Genomic DNA, 16,715 nt, shown 5'->3' with positions numbered 1-16,715 from the left:
CGCTTCTCAATTTAGATAAAGAATCGCGCCCAAATAACGTCGTAAAATACGGGTCAAGAAACAAAACGAAAAAAATATAAAGAAGGGAAACAGGATTTCCTGAAGAGAAAAAAGACAACGCCGACGACGTCCAGAGTATTACAAACGAAAAAAAAAAAAACAGTCTCGCACTGAAGCGACAGAAAACGTGACCTGTGACGCGTATAAATGGTTCACAGCAGCGGTTTTTATCACTCGCCGGCACATTTTTTCAGCGCTGAGCCCAGCTGTGCTCCTCTGCCGCCACGGAAACGATGCTATGCTGCGCGGTGGTTTATTAGCATTGTTTGAGAAAGTGTTCGCAAGTAAATGATTGGCTGCCACGGAAGAGAGCGCGAGAAAAAGTGCCGCGCTGAACACGAGATGCTCTGTTTCCTAAATTAAACGATTCTGACGTAATGTCATTCACTGACACCGAGAACGAAGAACTAGCGGGGGCCAGAGGTGAAAGAAGACAAACGGCCTAGAAGGCTCTTTCTAGCGCAGCTTTTGTTTCAGACTTATGACTCGAGGGCAGCTGCTTGTATCGACGTCACGGTACGGGGCCGGAAAAGTAGCGGCTGTGGCTAGAATGGAAACTTGCGCCAGTTACGTAGCCTAACCAGTACGCTGGCTTATTACGCATGCGTTAAAACTCTAAGGTACTGCACGGGAAGTCGTGGAAGAGTGAAATAAAGGGGACAACATTTACACCTTGTACTATAGGCATTCGCTTCCGCGGGCCGTCCGTGATAGCACAACATGATCTAGGTTGCTGGAAAGGATACAAATAGCTCGTCTTAAAAGGTCATAGTTTATTTGGCTCTCAAAACAATCGCAAATCTAGAGCATGAAACTTTTTTTTTTGCTTGCGGCAAATCTTGAAACAGTCAGGTGTGTGAACTGCAAAGTGGCACTCTTTGCACTCCAGACAGTTTTCGCTCTTTTTCCTGGGCTTTGTACACTAAATATTTGCGTGAAGTTTTCTGCTATGTCGTCATTCGTGGGTATTAAGTGATGAAAATGGTGCCATTGAAAAGCCTATATACTCATTTGGGATTGGGCTACTGCTGTTTTACACTGCAGTTTTATCGGTGCAACTCAGTAACGTGAGCGATCTTTTCGACCGAGAGAAAATTTTCTCTTGGTGCATCACATGCTGTTTCAGTTGCTTCTGGTAGAATAAACACAGGATGTAAACAGAAAAAAATACGTCACATTCACGGATATTTCCTTGCACACTTTCGAATTTCCAAGCCGGGGCTGAAGCTACGTCTGAAGCGCCAGGCTCAGTGCACAGGTAATAATCTTCACGTTGCGCATTAAGACAGACTCACTGATTTCACTGCCTTCTAAAAGTTTGGGGAACTGCAGTCTGCACCCACTTCAGTGCGAAAATGCAGCGCATGAATTTTGGCGCCCTTGAAAGTTGGATCTTTGCGCGACGCGATGGTCGTGTTTAAAAGAAGCCGCGAGAAAAGAATTTTTTTTCTGCAATATATTTTCGAATTTAGTGAGCTGCTAATGTTATCTGGAGTGAAAAATTATTATCTAAAAATTAGCAATGAAGCATGTGATGCTACTTGTTGATGCCCATTTAAGTCGAGTATGGTGATTCGCCATTTTTTAAAGCGAATAGATTAAAGACCTCTCTCTCTCGTTATTACACTGGATTCATTTGTTGCCATGGTATCTTGCGTTCGACTTTACTTTCAAAATATGAACCGATAGATTAGCGGGTGGACTGAAAACACAACACGGGAATTCATGCGCATTTCCAAACTTCGTAGTTCAGTGGATAGTGTGAGGAGAACAGCCGCACGTTACAACAAGCCCTAAGGATAAGCTCCCAAGCTGCCGCGAGGTTTTAATGCGTGCACTGGTGGGAGGCTTAAATGAGAGACCATTTTATATGCTTGCGATTCTTATGCGTAGAATATTATGATGCCCGTTTCGCTCTGAATGTTTGCCAGGCTTAACTGTGTTGCAGAGGTAGATCGAAGCCCGTATACCAAGCTGTTTTGTTGTGTGTTACTTTGTACGTTGTCGTGGAATTCTTTAGTATAACGTAGTATTGCGCAGTATAACATAATACAGTGCAGCTTTCTATGTCATATTTTGGTCAAGTACTCTATAGAAGTGAATTTCTTTACCGACATACAAAATTCAATGTTGACGAGAAGCTGTCCTCCAAAATTCACAGCGACGCTTCCAAGAAATGTGCCAGTTTGCCCGTACATAGCTTCCCGATCGTGTGCATGAACAAGCTGTAGCAAGTGTTCAAATCAGTCACTCTAAAATGGCTCTCTTTACTTGGGGAATGTAGGGATGATCTGAACTTGCTTAAAATGAATGTGGAGAATTGAAGGCCGTCAACACGCGGAACCATCATCCCCCTCTTGGCACGCGGCTGCCAATAGCAGCTGCCGATCAGTGGTAGCGGCCTGGTAACGCTATCGCGTTCTAATCTTAACGGTGAATCTTAAGGGTCCTATAAGTTTTTTTTTTTGGTTTTATGAGGTTTAACGTCCCAAGGACACTCCGGCTATGAGGGATACCGTAGTTGAGGGCTCCACGAATTTCGACCACCTGGGGTTCTTTAACGTGCACTGACATCGCACTGTACACGGGCCTCGAGCATTTCGCCTCCATCGAAATGCGACCGCCACGGCCGGGATCGAACCCGCATCTTTCAGATCAGCAGCTGGGCACCATAACCACTCAGTCACCGCGGCGGCCCTCAACCGCACTTGACTCTAACATTCATTGCACGAATGCTACACTGATGGTAGCCCTAGTCGTTACTTCGGTGCTTGTTTTTTTTCGCTGTCCTCTTTTCTCAGATATAAATTATGTGCCCGCTGATAATGGCGAATCATCCTTATTGCATCCTCAGTGAAATTGCCTGGTTCCTTGCTGCATAATTAGTTTAATGCAAGCTGAAAACGAGGTAACAGAAAAAGCCGCCTTAGCCCATCTCATTATGATGTATAAAATGAGCACTTCCATTGCAAAAGCATGTCGAAACATGTTGTAGAAGAAACATTAGCTTGCCGTCGCTTTATTAAAGCTGATACATTGGACAAAAGTACGCTATTAATTTTGTAGGCAGAAAAAATTGTGTTATATCAAAAAATAAAGTTGGTGCTCTTATGATTGCAGAATGTACCTTGAACGAAGAAAAGCTGCTGTAATGATCACCGCATGACGATAGGGTTCGCAATGAAAAATGGTTTGGTCTACAAATGCGGTATGCTAAGGAGCCACTATTGATTACCGTAAGGCTCTGTAAAGAAACCTGCAGTGTCTGTCCCTGATTATGCAGCTAACTACTGGACCAGGAAATAGTCTTATTCCATCGGCTCAAATGTATTATCGCGCAGGGGACAGCGTTTGGCATTTCAGACTACTATATTTGGCCCAGACCTGCTTTCCAACCCCTCTTTTGGACAATCGAATAAAAACTGAAGGGCTTACAAAAGCCATCTCACAACTTTTTGTACGGGTTGTAACGACGCACTTTAGTTTATCATCAAATGAGTCTAAGATGTTATATGTAAAGCGCGCCTACTCTGTCCTTGTTAACTGAGTGAGTTCAAACTAACGACGTTATTGTGCTTTGCTATTGAGTGCCGTTTTTGCTAAGCAATTCCCATCTTGAAAAAAAATTTCAAGGCCCTCGTCTTATATGCAGGGTAAACTTTATCCAAAGCTCACACAGTTCATCTGGAAACGACATGGGGATCTTCTGCCACAGGAATGTGCCCTGTGATGTACTCAGGGTAATACATCCAGCTCATAAGGTGCAAAAAAGTTATGTAATTATCCTTCTCCCCCCCCCCTTCCCCCCAAAAAAGAAGAAAAACGAAATAATGAATTCAAGCTCAGTTGCACACCACAGGCAAGAGTGTCTAGGCTTGTGCTAAAACGTACGCTGTTTTGAGCCCTGGACGAAAGGTCGTGTAAACCTGCAAAGAAACCTGCAGTGTCTGTCCCTGATTATGCAGCTAACTACTGGACCAGGAAATAGTCTTATTCCATCGGCTCAAATGTATTATCGCGAAGGGGACAGCGTTTGGCATTTCAGACTACTATATTTGGCCCAGACCTGCTTTCCAACCCCTCTTTTGGACAATCGAATAAAAACTGAAGGGCTTACAAAAGCCATCTCACAACTTTTTGTACGGGTTGTAACGACGCACTTTAGTTTATCATCAAATGAATCTAAGATGTTATATGTAAAGCGCGCCTACTCTGTCCTTGTTAACTGAGTGAGTTTAAACTAACGACGTTATTGTGCTCTGCTATTGAGTGCCGTTTTTGCTAAGCAATTCCCATCTTGAAAAAAAATTTCAAGGCCCTCGTCTTATATGCAGGGTAAACTTTATCCAAAGCTCACACAGTTCATCTGGAAACGACATGGGGATCTTCTGCCACAGGAATGTGCCTTGTGATGTACTCAGGGTAATACATCCAGCTCATGAGGTGCAAAAAAGTTATGTAATTATCCTTCTCCCCCCCCTTCCCCCCAAAAAAGAAGAAAAACGAAATAATGAATTCAAGCTCAGTTGCACACCACAGGCAAGAGTGTCTAGGCTTGTGCTAAAACGTACGCTGTTTTGAGCCCTGGACGAAAGGTCGTGTAAACAGTCAGTCTCTCACAGAAGTCAAGGTTTGAACTTAGTGTTATTCTTTGCGATCTGAAGAGAGAACATGGCGCCGAACCTGAAGCGAACTTTCCGAATCTTTCCGTCTGAGTGGTGTGCAGACTAGCGCACGGTAAACGAACCGGCAAGCCACTAGCGGAAGCGCGTAATACTGTGTGTCTGAGCGATTCGCTCTTCTCGTCGCTCGCAAGCAGGGATGCTCGCCGCCGTGGAAGTCACCAAAATGCCGAGGTTGCGTTTGTGTGCGCTCCAGTTTGGGGCTAAACAACAAACAAGCGCCGGGCGTCTGTAAGAAAGGAGAGTGAGGGCGGTAGAAAGCGGATGGCCCTGCACGCGCGCTCTCGGCCTTAGTGGCGCCGCACATGTTATGGCTACGTTTCGCGAGAACGATCTCTTGAAACGAGGTTCAGTTTGACTCGGAATGCAGTAATCTCATAGGCCTGTCTCAACCTCGTGAGTGAGTGCGTATTTCTCTAGCTCGTTCTGCGCTTCAGGAAGGTCGGCGACAGGGGCGCTTCGTGGTGCGTTGCGGGTTGAGATGATCAGGACAAACCTCAATTGAAGAATGCGGCCAGGGCCATCTACTACACTTCCTAGGCAGTATTACACTGGTGCTGCAAAACAATTGATACTTACATCTTCTCTCGACGAAAGGCTGCAGTTTTAGTTAATTTATTTAAAAATACCGCAAGCAGGAGTGAATGCATAGATTCGGAATGCAATATAAAGAATAAAAACAAAAATTTCGGGCACGAGCTAAACAGATGGTTCAGTTCTCCAACAAAAAATAACGTGACGAAAATGCGCTTGGTGGTAGTGAATTCCAGTCTTTCATTATAATGAGGAAGAATCTTCACTTAAAACTTGTTCAAGTTCTAGCGAAATGGCAACAAGTCAGAGTTCATGGATATTACCCGTCCTTCTTTCTATAGGAGGTTGAATGCATTCCTGGAGCTGTAATTAATTTTTCTCTGATGAGCTGTTCTACAAAAATGTTAATCTCCTAAATTTTACACGGCTCTCCCGTATCTTATATCTATCTAGAAACAGTAACTTAGACAGAGAGTTTACTCTTATGACTGCGTTTATATACACATTGCAAATATCACTGCGTTTTATTACAAGAATGAGGTATGTCTCCATGCAGTTTACCATTAAATGAATGAAAAGTGGAAATTCTAGAGAGGCTTGCCGCGTAAGTTAGTGCGAAAGCATTCCTCACCTTAGCTGCGCGGAGTCGAGGCATCCACGAATGAGTGGAGAGACGGGCCGAGAGCGAGTAGGACAGAGAAGCTGGCTTCGCAGGCGCGAAAAGTGCAAGTCATGGAGAGGCCCGGCCAGCCTCAGTCATGACAACGGGCACGCATCGGCGAGCCAGGGCTGGGAGTCGTTACTCTGACGACCTGCGGGGACAGAAACAGAAGGGAAGCAAGCTCATTAATTGCTATGGCGTAGGACTAAAGGATCACAACCAAGTGTGAAAATACGTATTTGATGAAGTTGTTAAGGTCGCTGGATGAACAGCTGATATACACAAAAATAACACAGAACTATTCGCTGGATGAACAGCTTGTATACACAAAAACAAGCTACAACAGCTTCTATAATCAATACCTTAGCAGAGATACGAGTTACTTTTTTCGGCAAACATCAGTTGCAGTACAGCGTCCTCGTACCAATTATAGAAAGGAAACTGTGGAATATCAAATCATGCTAATCTGTAATGCTCACCTTAAGTTAATTGATATTGCAAAGAAATGTAAAACGGTTGCAAATTTAAGCGTGAATGCTGGAATTTCATATTACTGTCTGCATTATTTTTGTAATGCGCGGTCTAACGATCTTCATTCTTTTTTCTTTTTACTTCTTACTACCACCACCCTGAACAGGGCATTCTTCTCACTGATTGCCTTTAAATTTATTAAGCAACTTTTTTTTAGTTTTCTTTTGCTTTTTGCACAGCACTGTTACATTATGTTTTCATATGTACATTTTGACACAGCACAATATTCTGGAAATGTTGCTTGTTCTTGTATAACTGTTGTTGTGGAGAGCGACTGGTGGCGCGCCACTGTTGCTGCACCGTCGGTGCTCTCCGAGGCCAGGGCCTAGTCAGGAGGATGTGTTCCCTCCTTTTGCCCTGCCTCAAGGACGAGAACTATGTATTACTTCAATAAAAACAATAAAACGATATTGAGGACGACCAAAACATTTCGCGCAGAGTTGCACGTACATGGGCAGTCTATCCAGTGAATAGAATACTTAATTTGTGCTTTCGGGCGAGAAATCGGCACAGTGAGCCGGGAGAGGCTAAAAGCAGCCCCTGTGTAGAAGGTATTTACTCCAAGCATACAATGGCTCATTCCCGCACGCACTGCCAGCCTCAACGTAACTCTGCGATCTTATATTTCGCAGAGAATAAGTGTGAAGCGGGTAAAATATGCTTCAATGGGATTCTCGAGGGTCATTTCGCGGCTCCGTATCGAAGTATTCCCAGACCTTGCTTGAATGACTTGAATGAGCGTGAAGCTGAGGCAATTACGAAAGCACACATTTGCTAGTCTGTGAGAGTATTTATTTTTAAGATAATAACGAGTTTTGCAGAATAGCCCGGAATTGAGTAGTGAGCGCTGCAATAACCACAGAGACAAATTTTTTTCCGATTGCTGCCTCACAGGAGTGCACCTTGGATTGAACGTATTGACAGCCAGCCCAAAAAATTTTACTAAAATTAGAACACTTCGACGAGCTAGTTGGTAGCGAACTTCGCGTTCGCCGACATTTCTGGGAATGTGCTATAAAAGATACCGCACGAAAAGCAGCACTAAGTTTTGTAAAGAACAGACAGAGAAGACATCCGTTTGACTGATTCTTTTCCTCGCACCTTTTTCGCCTTCAACTTATGAAGTGTACTGGAATCCTCATGGTAATTTTTTCAGTGCAGAAAAATTTTTTTCACCCCTTTGTATAAAATTGATGTTCCGTGCTGAAACAACACTGAGGCTATGCGGCGCGTGTATGACTCCAGATTAGTTAGTTCCGACTGCTTGTGGTTTTTTACAGCAGAGATAAATTTAAGTAGATGAACGTTTATTATTTCAATTGTTAGTGGTTTATTTCATAAAATTAAAACGAACTTAAAAATATGTGGCTAGGCGCAGCATCTGCCATGTATACCTGAAGCACCTGAGCTGTGGCTAGCGTGAGTGGAAAGACTGAGGACCACACACGGGCGAAAGCGAAACCGCGCAGCCAGAGAGAGCGTTGGCCACACCTACGAGCACGCGTCACACAGTGGCGTGGGTGTGACGTGCTTGTAGCGCCCAAGTAGGAACAACAAAGGGGCAAAGAGCGCGTGACAGGGACGCCAATGTGTGGCGCGCTCATAGGTGTGACTAATGCTGTCTCTGGGCGCACAGTTTCGGTTTCGGCCGTGTGCGGCCCTAGAATTGCTTTCTCGCTACGAACTGATATGATATGATATGATTGAACTGATATGGATATTACTTACGGCGGCCTATAAGCCTCTCAATAAAGTAGGAGCATAACACTAATAATTCAAAGTTAACTCTTCAATATTTGCTAACTGGCTTGCTAGTTAGCATGTCCTAGCTTTGTTGTGATGCACTGCACCGCTGACAATGAAATATGCCGAAAAAAGTAACCCTTTAACTCGAAAGCTTATTTTTAAATATTGTTGACCGTTTTAGGTGAAACACCCTGTATGTCAATAGTATGGTTCTTGCCCGACTTTGCGCGCATTTAAACTGCGACGCTAAAATTTGTCCGATCGCAAGGATTGCTGCCAGTCTGTGGCCACCAGCTGTTACCAGATAGAGACCAACATAGTTTTTGCCTTATAGCATGGTGTTGACAGAAAATTTTAGCTGAGAAGATGACAGCCGTTCGGTGTAGGGATGTGGACGGTTACCTCACTGGAGCCGTTTCCTGAACCCGCAAGAAAAAAGAACTATTACTCTCTGATATGCATCAGAATTGGCAGAATTTGACGCAAAAATTATTTGGTGTCCCAGTTTTTTTATCTTTAGTGCGAAAATGAGCTATTGTTGCTCAGCAAGTCTTTTTAACCTATGCCGAGATTCATTCATTCATTCATTCATTCATTCATTCATTCATTCATTCATTCATTCATTCATTCATTCATTCATTCATTCATTCATTCATTCATTCATTCATTCATTCATTCTAAGATGCGCCGTTTATATACTGGGTAAACACTTCGCAAAACTCCTGCTATAGAATCAAGCGTAGTATAAATCGAGGCCTAAAATTTGACATGCTCCGATGGAGAAACATACCAGAAATTTTTGACGTTTCTTTGAGGATTTTCGTGAATAGCGGTGCGAAGAGCGAAAAAGAGGAAAGATGAGAACAACTGTTCCGGCCCGCGTTTTATTACAACATCGTTCAGCATATAGAGAATGCGGGACGCTATACTAGTATGCATGCCTACGCCTCCGCGCTTCCGAGCGACAACAGAAGAAACTGGTTTTGTGACGGCAGCAACATTCTAGCGTCAAACGCTCAGCCAACTCGCAGTGCTCAGCTCGGGTTTCATGAGGGACAGTAGCGATATAAGTCAAAAGAGAACCGCGCTGTCAGGCAGCCAAGGAAAACATAAAGCGCACGCGGCAGCAAGAAGGAATGCATGCAACAATTCAATACAACACCGGCACCGAAAAAAGAATTAGAAAGCAAAAGTCCAAACAAGTGCAGCACGCGAAAGCATTTGACCTCGAAGAAAATACCAACAAGACAGAAGAGGGAGGGGAACTCGGAAAACTTTTGTGAAGGGCGAATACCAGGCGATAAAAGAATGCCAGCTAGAAAGAAAATAAGGAGAAAGAGGAGAAGGAACAGACAGGCGTTGGCAAAACAGAGCCGAAAGTGGGAGGCGCGGATGACGTGTGAAAAACTTCGAGGCACGCTCAAGGAGGGGTAAAAAGGATTCTGGGGATATCGAACAAAAAAGGCGAAGGACAAACGCACTGCCTTCTTCGCCGTTCTCTGCTGGCCACCGTTCCTTTTCCCTTTTCTTCCTGCATAGGGTCCAATATTTCTGTATGAATTTTGGTCGGGCAGTGTTGATCCGTTTTCAATGTTCCGGAAGCCCTGAAGAATTCCAGAAACGGACGGGCAGACTGCCGCCGGCTCGGATCCGCCCGAGGCGATCGCCGAGAAGAAGCTGTTTCCGCAATGAGCGCAGGAGATGTCCGCCTTGCGATGGAAATGGGAAGACAAAAAGGCAATATTAACAACGCGCGCCTGACCTCCGCATTCATACCTCCGCTCTCATGTGTTTTCTTCTCCTTCTCGTCTCGGCCAACGTTCCCGACACGTTCGAGACCGAGTCACGTGGCTCATACAAAAACGCAAGGGTCGGAGAAGAAGCTTCGGGCCTTGCGCATAATCGGAACGAGCGGGGAAAAATGAACAAATATCCGACTCCGAAAACAAAGCTTCGGCCGGGTCGATATACGGCCCCGGGAGTAGCGGAAAGAGACCGATACAAAAAGGGCTCGGAAAGTTGGTCCGCGAAATGAAGAATCTCAACCGCAATTTCTATATGGTTCGTCTTCGGCGGATCCCCATTTTCGTTGTGCTACTCGCCTTTCCTTGCTTCCTTCGTGCAATCCGACCACAACTGGGTTCCGGCGGCGACGTCGTCTCAAAGAAATAAGGAACGGCCTCCGGTCGGCGAACGCGAAAGCGAACAGCGGCCGGTTCCGGAAGTTTGCTACAGCACTGTGCTGCGAACGCGGCAGGCAGACACGAGCGCGCCAAGAAAAGCGGCCACAAAAGGAGCAAAAAGACAGGCCCGTAATGTACTGGAGCGAACGTCCAGACGTCGTCAGTAAAAGGCATCTGTGGAGCTCTAGTCTTTTTTTTTCTTTACCCTGGAATCGCCCCAACGGACGTAATTATTCTCAGCTCAGTTCAGTACATACGTACAAAGCGGCTGTTCTGTGCGCTGGGAAAAAAAAGAAAGGAAAATGGAAGGTTGTTGTCACACAGCACTGTGGCGTATAACTCTCACGACACGGATAACATTGACAAAGACGCGCGGGAAGTCTGGTTAGAGGGCTTTTCAAGGAAGCGACTGCCGGCTTCAGAATGCTCCTTTACGATAAAAGATTTGAAGATTTAAGTCATTTAAGGCAGGCAAGATGTCTAATATATTTACGCAGCTTGCTTGCTTTAAATGTTTAGAAGGGAACAAGCTGCATGCGCAGAACGACCTTGTAGTTAAGGATAATATACTCAGTTGCTTCTCACTTTAAGCCCTGCTACCCAATTCGATGACACGCTTCTAGCGACTTACATCTTCAGACGCTTCTGCATTTCAAAATGATCCAAATTTTAGCCTGCAAAATGAAGTTTCATAGCGACAGGTGCCGACTAAATCAAACTTGGTGTTTACATAGCATACCTCACCGTGCTGTATTGTTGAAAAACAAGGCTCCTAGAGAGACAGTTTTGGTTTTGAGGACTGTAGGGTGGCACGAAACAACATTAAGCGAGTAAATTACGGTTCTACACGATCGAAAGTTCATACAGCCTTATGATGCGGGTGTAGAAGCGTATATTTATTTGACCCTGGGTAATTTTCTTGGAGATGTACGATTGGTTCTAGGCAGTGTTGTAGGTGTTACCGAAAAAGAGTAACTAAATACGTTACTCGTTACGCTGAAAAAAAAGGAACGCGTTATCGCCATACGTTAGCTACAAAAAAAAATGTAACGCGTTATCGGTACCGTTACCGAAAAAAAAAGTACCGCACGTTACTTTTCCGTTACTCCATGGAATTAAATTTTAATTGGTGCTTCTTCGCTGCAAGAACTCACGATAATAGTTTTATAAAGCTCATATTTCACATAAATCTTCTTGCTTAAACAAAGATTTTAGCCGAAATCTTGATTTGCCGAGAATACTTTGCACAAATGTGCAGAATCTTAGCAATTTTATTGTGATCTAAAGTTGCCTATCGAGTTACATGTGATGGCTTGTAACTCTGTGGCACATGGGGAGCCCATTTTCTGAATGTTGCATTAAATATAAAATGACATTTTGTCATCAATTCTAACTTCACAAAACAAACATCGCTGAATGCTCAATAAATTTACAGTAACTCTGAAAAATGTGAGGTTACAAAATGCTCAGCATGCTTTAACTGTTTAGAGTGTTGTGTGTGTGATTTAAGTGGGAAGTGGTTTGGGAAGGGGAGGTAGCTGAAGGAAAGTGTGTGAATGCGTGTTCGTGCACGTGTTTCGTGCTTTATGGGTGTCTGTCTTTATTTTTTTTTAGTTGGGCGCGTCGTCATGGGCAGGTGTTTTCTGACATGCAACAAGGGTCGTCGAGAGGACCTGTAGATTTTTTTGTTTACTTCCGACATAACTTTCGGCGCTTTTTTTTTGAAAAAAAGGCGGAGGGGGACAATTGGAAAAAGGAGTAACTAGTAACGTGACACCTCGCGTTACCGAAAAATAACGTATGTACGTTGCCCGTTAAAGTTCCGAAGTGGTAACGAGTACGTTACTAAGCTACCAAAAAAAGCAAGGCGTTACCGGTAACGCAGTTACTTGTAACGCGTTGCCGCCAACACTGGTTCTAGGTGCGTACTTCCATGTAATGCTCGCGGTGCCTCCCGTATGTCAGGTGAGTGGTGCCTATTTTGAACTGGTGGCATATTTTTCAATATTTTTCAGGCAGTTGTATCTTCTCCTCTCCCTTTTCTGTGGGGAATGGAAACTCAAGCACGCACTCGAGGTGACGTCGCGAGCCTTACGGCATCGCTTGAAATGCGTGCATAGTAATGTATGCGCACAGTTATATTGCTAACGGCTCCACAGGAAATGAAAATGAAAACTTGCCGGCTCTGCGCGTGAATTTAACGATCGCTGCTTGCCGAACAAACGAGTCCCCATCGTCTTGGGTTCGTCCTCGCGCCTCGAATCGAGCTTATGCGGCGTCCTTCGCCCAACCTAAGTCATACGGGAAAGTCACAGGCCCAAATTGCTGCCCTCTTTAGGCGAATATGGAAGCCGCGATGTTTCACCGTGGGCGAAAGCTCGGGGAAACGGGCTCTGTGGACGGTGGGACGAATCTCGATCAGCGCACACTAAACGAAGAAAGAAAGGGTGAGGGCCACAGTGGGTCTGTGCTGCTCACGCTGGTGTTTCGACGTGTGCAAATGAAGTGTGACTATAGGCGAACTTTGGTCGGGCAAATCCAATAAGGAAAACGAGGCAGAATGAACGCCTCGCGGACGTCTCTGGCTGATCCGACCGACTGGTCGGAGGTTGAGGGGAGGGGGGAGCGCTCTTTGGAGCGAAGGAATTGCATGCGTGGAGGAGGAGGAAGAGTCGAGCTGGAGATAAGGAGACGGAAAGATAGCCAAAAAGAGTAGCGCCCTTGGTTTTCCATACGCCTTCATTGCTTCTCCTTCTCTCCTCAAGAGTTGGAAGTCGAAGAGGAGCAAATGTGCCGAATAGTCTACATCGTCTCCGCGGAATCAGGTCACTCATGAAAAATGCAGCGGGCGCGTGCTGCTTCGCTCGCGCTCCGATGCCGTCGAGAGGCTTTCCTCGCTGGGGGCCTGCGGCCGAGAGCTCTTCTCGCTATGATTGGACGCTCGCCGCGGAAGAGAGAGGAGGAGGCTGACGATGAAACACGCATTGCGAGGCCCAGCCGCGCCTCATCTCGCTCTAGCTCTGTGGGCAGCAAGGTTGCCGCGAGGTCCATTTGCGCCGCGAGGAAAAATTGACTAAGGCAGGAACAGCAAACCCGCGTCAGCATCGCCTTCCGACAGACATCTCCGGGTCGGAACTTTGGCCCTCTCGGGTCCAGCTGAAAGTTGGAACCGAAATCAAAAATATGCAGTTCGCGCCACCTTGCGCAAGCGGCGGAAACGAAGCAAGTATAGAACTAGCGCGGGCGTCGTTCGAACAGCTCGCAACAAGGGCGGGGGGGAAGGTTGGCTCATTAACATTGCAAAAGGTGAGCGCCAGGACAGCATCACACTTGCGCTCAGTCCTGATTGTTACGCCTCGCTTGGCAGATGAGACACGGCTCCCACTCGCTGCGAGTGAGTTTCGCAAGATTGTCGTTCGAGGCTGTTACTGTGCTCCCTAAATGGACCGGGCTTGTATAGTTACCATATCTGTCTAGCGTTATCTCGATCGCAACAAAATAGAATAAAAACGTTATGTAATGCAGCTAACAGCCTCCGGCTGCAAGGGAAAAGGCGATAACCGAAATCATTAACATATTGTCCTATGCGACCGTCCTCGCTTGCAGTCCGGGAGGCGCACGAAATACGCGTTGCACAACGATACCAATTACATCCCAATCAAGTTGGAAGGCTGTGTGGGGTCATTATTATTATGGATTTAGTTTCATTTCATTTATTTTATCCTTAAAGGCCCGAAGGCATTGCATAAGGAGGGGCTTACAAATGGGTTTGTGTAAATGCACTCATGATGAAAACATAGGCACAATGAACTTAACACTGGAACTGTAAACACTGAAAAAAAGTGCTTTCTCACGTAAAGTTGGAACCTAAAACGCCGAGTAGAGTTAGGGCAACGTTTAGAATCTTGGTCACTCTGCCAAGCAAATGGCGAGGAAACCGGACACTGGCGATGTGCTTCCCACGTACGTTACATGGTTCCGCTGACAAATATTATGCAGTCCACCCTGTTGTCAGTGGGCGCTGCCCACAACTCGAGGTTGCTCGGGCGTACTTACCGTCATATCGCAAGATATTTCTGCTGTATGTTTCTGCGTGAGCGAAGCACGTTTTAGGGCGCATTGCATAAAATCATTCGTAGTTGCCGCTCCTATGAACCTTGTTCTCGGGACGAAAATTCGTACCCCATTACATCTGATAAGCTCATCTGTCTGCCTTTTTGATTTCCGCTCATCCGCTTTGGAAGGAATCGCAGACATTTACAGCTTGTCAAAGAACGCTTGTAAGCAGCGTTTTAGTTGCGAGACAAGTTGAAAATTACTTGAGGAATGAAAACTGCGTTGGAGGGAGGAATGACACAAGAAACAAGCGGACAGGACGCTTCTAACTGTTTTATTTCCCATGATAAAATTTCTGCAATTATATATAGCTCGCCTTTCCATTATTCTTATAAATCTCACTTGTGGCTTTCAAAGCAACGTGGCGTTGGCCTTGCTTTAACAGACGTCTCTCTTTTACAGCTATATCCAAAATTTTCATGAGCATTTTGAAAAGCTAAATGCGAACAGTTGGAACTTCCTAGCAATCACATTTTGGTGCTTTTGGCGCAGCTACTAAAAAGAGAGAACTCTGTGCGCATGGTAACACATAGAGAACGCCGCAATCAGAAACAATGTAACCATGGTCTTTCAAGAGACGCTGAGGATAAACTGTTGTTTGTTTGTATCGACAGGGTGCCGCGTTATAAACATATAGAGACTACTCTCACCGTCAACGGAGCTTTTATAAGGTAGGAAAAAGAAACTATGTGCAGGTTCCACCATCATGGGCCCATTTCGGAAGTAAAAAGCATCAGCTGGCATCGATTTTTTGGGCGCGCTCTCAGAGGCTACATTACACCGCTATTTATTCAAAACTGTGCTATACTGACATCACCCGCTTTAATCGACTAGGGGAAAATTTTATATCCAATTTTCTCGCCAATAAATACGTCTTTTGCTGCCGTAAAAATGTCAAAGTAAGCGGAAATTGCCAGAGAATTAATTTTTATTGACAGAATTAATTGTACGGAGTTGACTTCAGTGTCCCTTTAAACTGCCTCTTGTTTACTGCGGAGGGCTCCAAAAGCGTCAAAGGCTCCTTGCTACACAACCAAGTGTAGATGAAATCTCTGCGCCCATAACTGCTGTTCTGCAACGCAGGGATTGTACACAGCACTAAAGTCGATGTCTTTTAGGGTCTTTTAAGTGTCCTGGAGCAGATTTGGGATTCCTTTTTATTACTTGTTTTATTTCCCCCAGTAAGCCGCGACGAGAATGCAAGAATTAGGCAAGTGAGGCTCAGTCGTTCGCGAGCGCGATTCATAGCCATCCTCAGAATACTCACGAGCGAAAGCATGCAGTGTACATCTCCTGCGAACGTCGGGCGCGAATTTCACATGTTCTCTAGTTTGCATACTCTACATTCCTGCAAAATATTTCTTCAGTTTTTTCTTCTTCTTCGTCTTCTTCCCGGTATGCATAGGATCACCGTGAACTGTTTAGGAGCACGACTGCTTTCCCCGTGTTTGCTAGGTTTTGCCACGCGTCGTCCCAGCCATTCGTCGCGCGTAGTCTCTCTGCTTGTTTGTGAGCTGCAATGCGCGCTGCCCGAGCCTGCGCGAGATGAAAAGCCGCGTTTCCAGGACGACGTCACGGAGCGGCGTTTCGCGAGCAGAGCGAACTGAAAAGCAAGCACAGTTTTTCATCCGCGCTGCAGGACGCGGGATAAAAACGATATTCGCTTTCCAGCTCTGGCTTCTCCACCTCCTCATTTACACTAACGTGGCGTGGTCCGGGAATGCACGAATGAAAAAAAAAAGACATCTTTTTCTTTTCTGTGCACGACGGTAAAAAATAGTGTTTGCAAATTTCATTGCTCGCGTATCGAGAGAGATTTTTACTTAACCTATTTTGCTTGTTTGAACTCGAGTCCATCTATTCTACGACTGTTCTCGTAGGCGTACGAAAATAAAAAAATAAACAAAACAAAAATATTGAATTGCTGCCCTTGCCGCTTTCCAAGAGTTCCAGAATAGCTTCACGGCGTGACGATGTGGTGGAATGTAAGGAAGTAGTCGCTCTACGTGGTTGCGATTTCAATGTGCAGGTCCTCCTGCCTAGCGCATACGTAGGTCCGTACACCTGCTCCAGTACAAGATTTAGGGGCTCTCCCTCTCTCTCTGCTCCAGTACATACATAAGTGATCGCAGTCGTCCTGCGCCCTTGCAGAGAATTGTTCGTTACTGTGTCGTGGCGGTGACCACTCCGTGTTCTTGACAG

The 16,715-nt window shown here is 45.4% G+C and overlaps 1 protein-coding gene across 1 annotated transcript in view; it reads right to left on the bottom strand.

The window, feature by feature from the left end:
- LOC144126137 (cell adhesion molecule DSCAM-like) overlaps positions 1-16,715 on the bottom strand; it is a 265,564-nt gene that overhangs the window by 137,642 nt on the left and 111,207 nt on the right. The window contains exon 2 of the mRNA XM_077660103.1: positions 5,908-6,088. Coding sequence (XP_077516229.1) covers positions 5,908-5,931 — 24 coding nt within the window. The 5' untranslated portion in view covers positions 5,932-6,088. The remainder of the gene's footprint in view (positions 1-5,907; positions 6,089-16,715) is intronic.

Source organism: Amblyomma americanum, chromosome 3 (assembly GCF_052857255.1).
Source record: "Amblyomma americanum isolate KBUSLIRL-KWMA chromosome 3, ASM5285725v1, whole genome shotgun sequence".
Classification (NCBI taxonomy): domain Eukaryota; kingdom Metazoa; phylum Arthropoda; class Arachnida; order Ixodida; family Ixodidae; genus Amblyomma; species Amblyomma americanum.
Note: the sequence above shows the minus strand (reverse complement) of the source record. Positions and strands in the feature narration are given on the sequence as shown.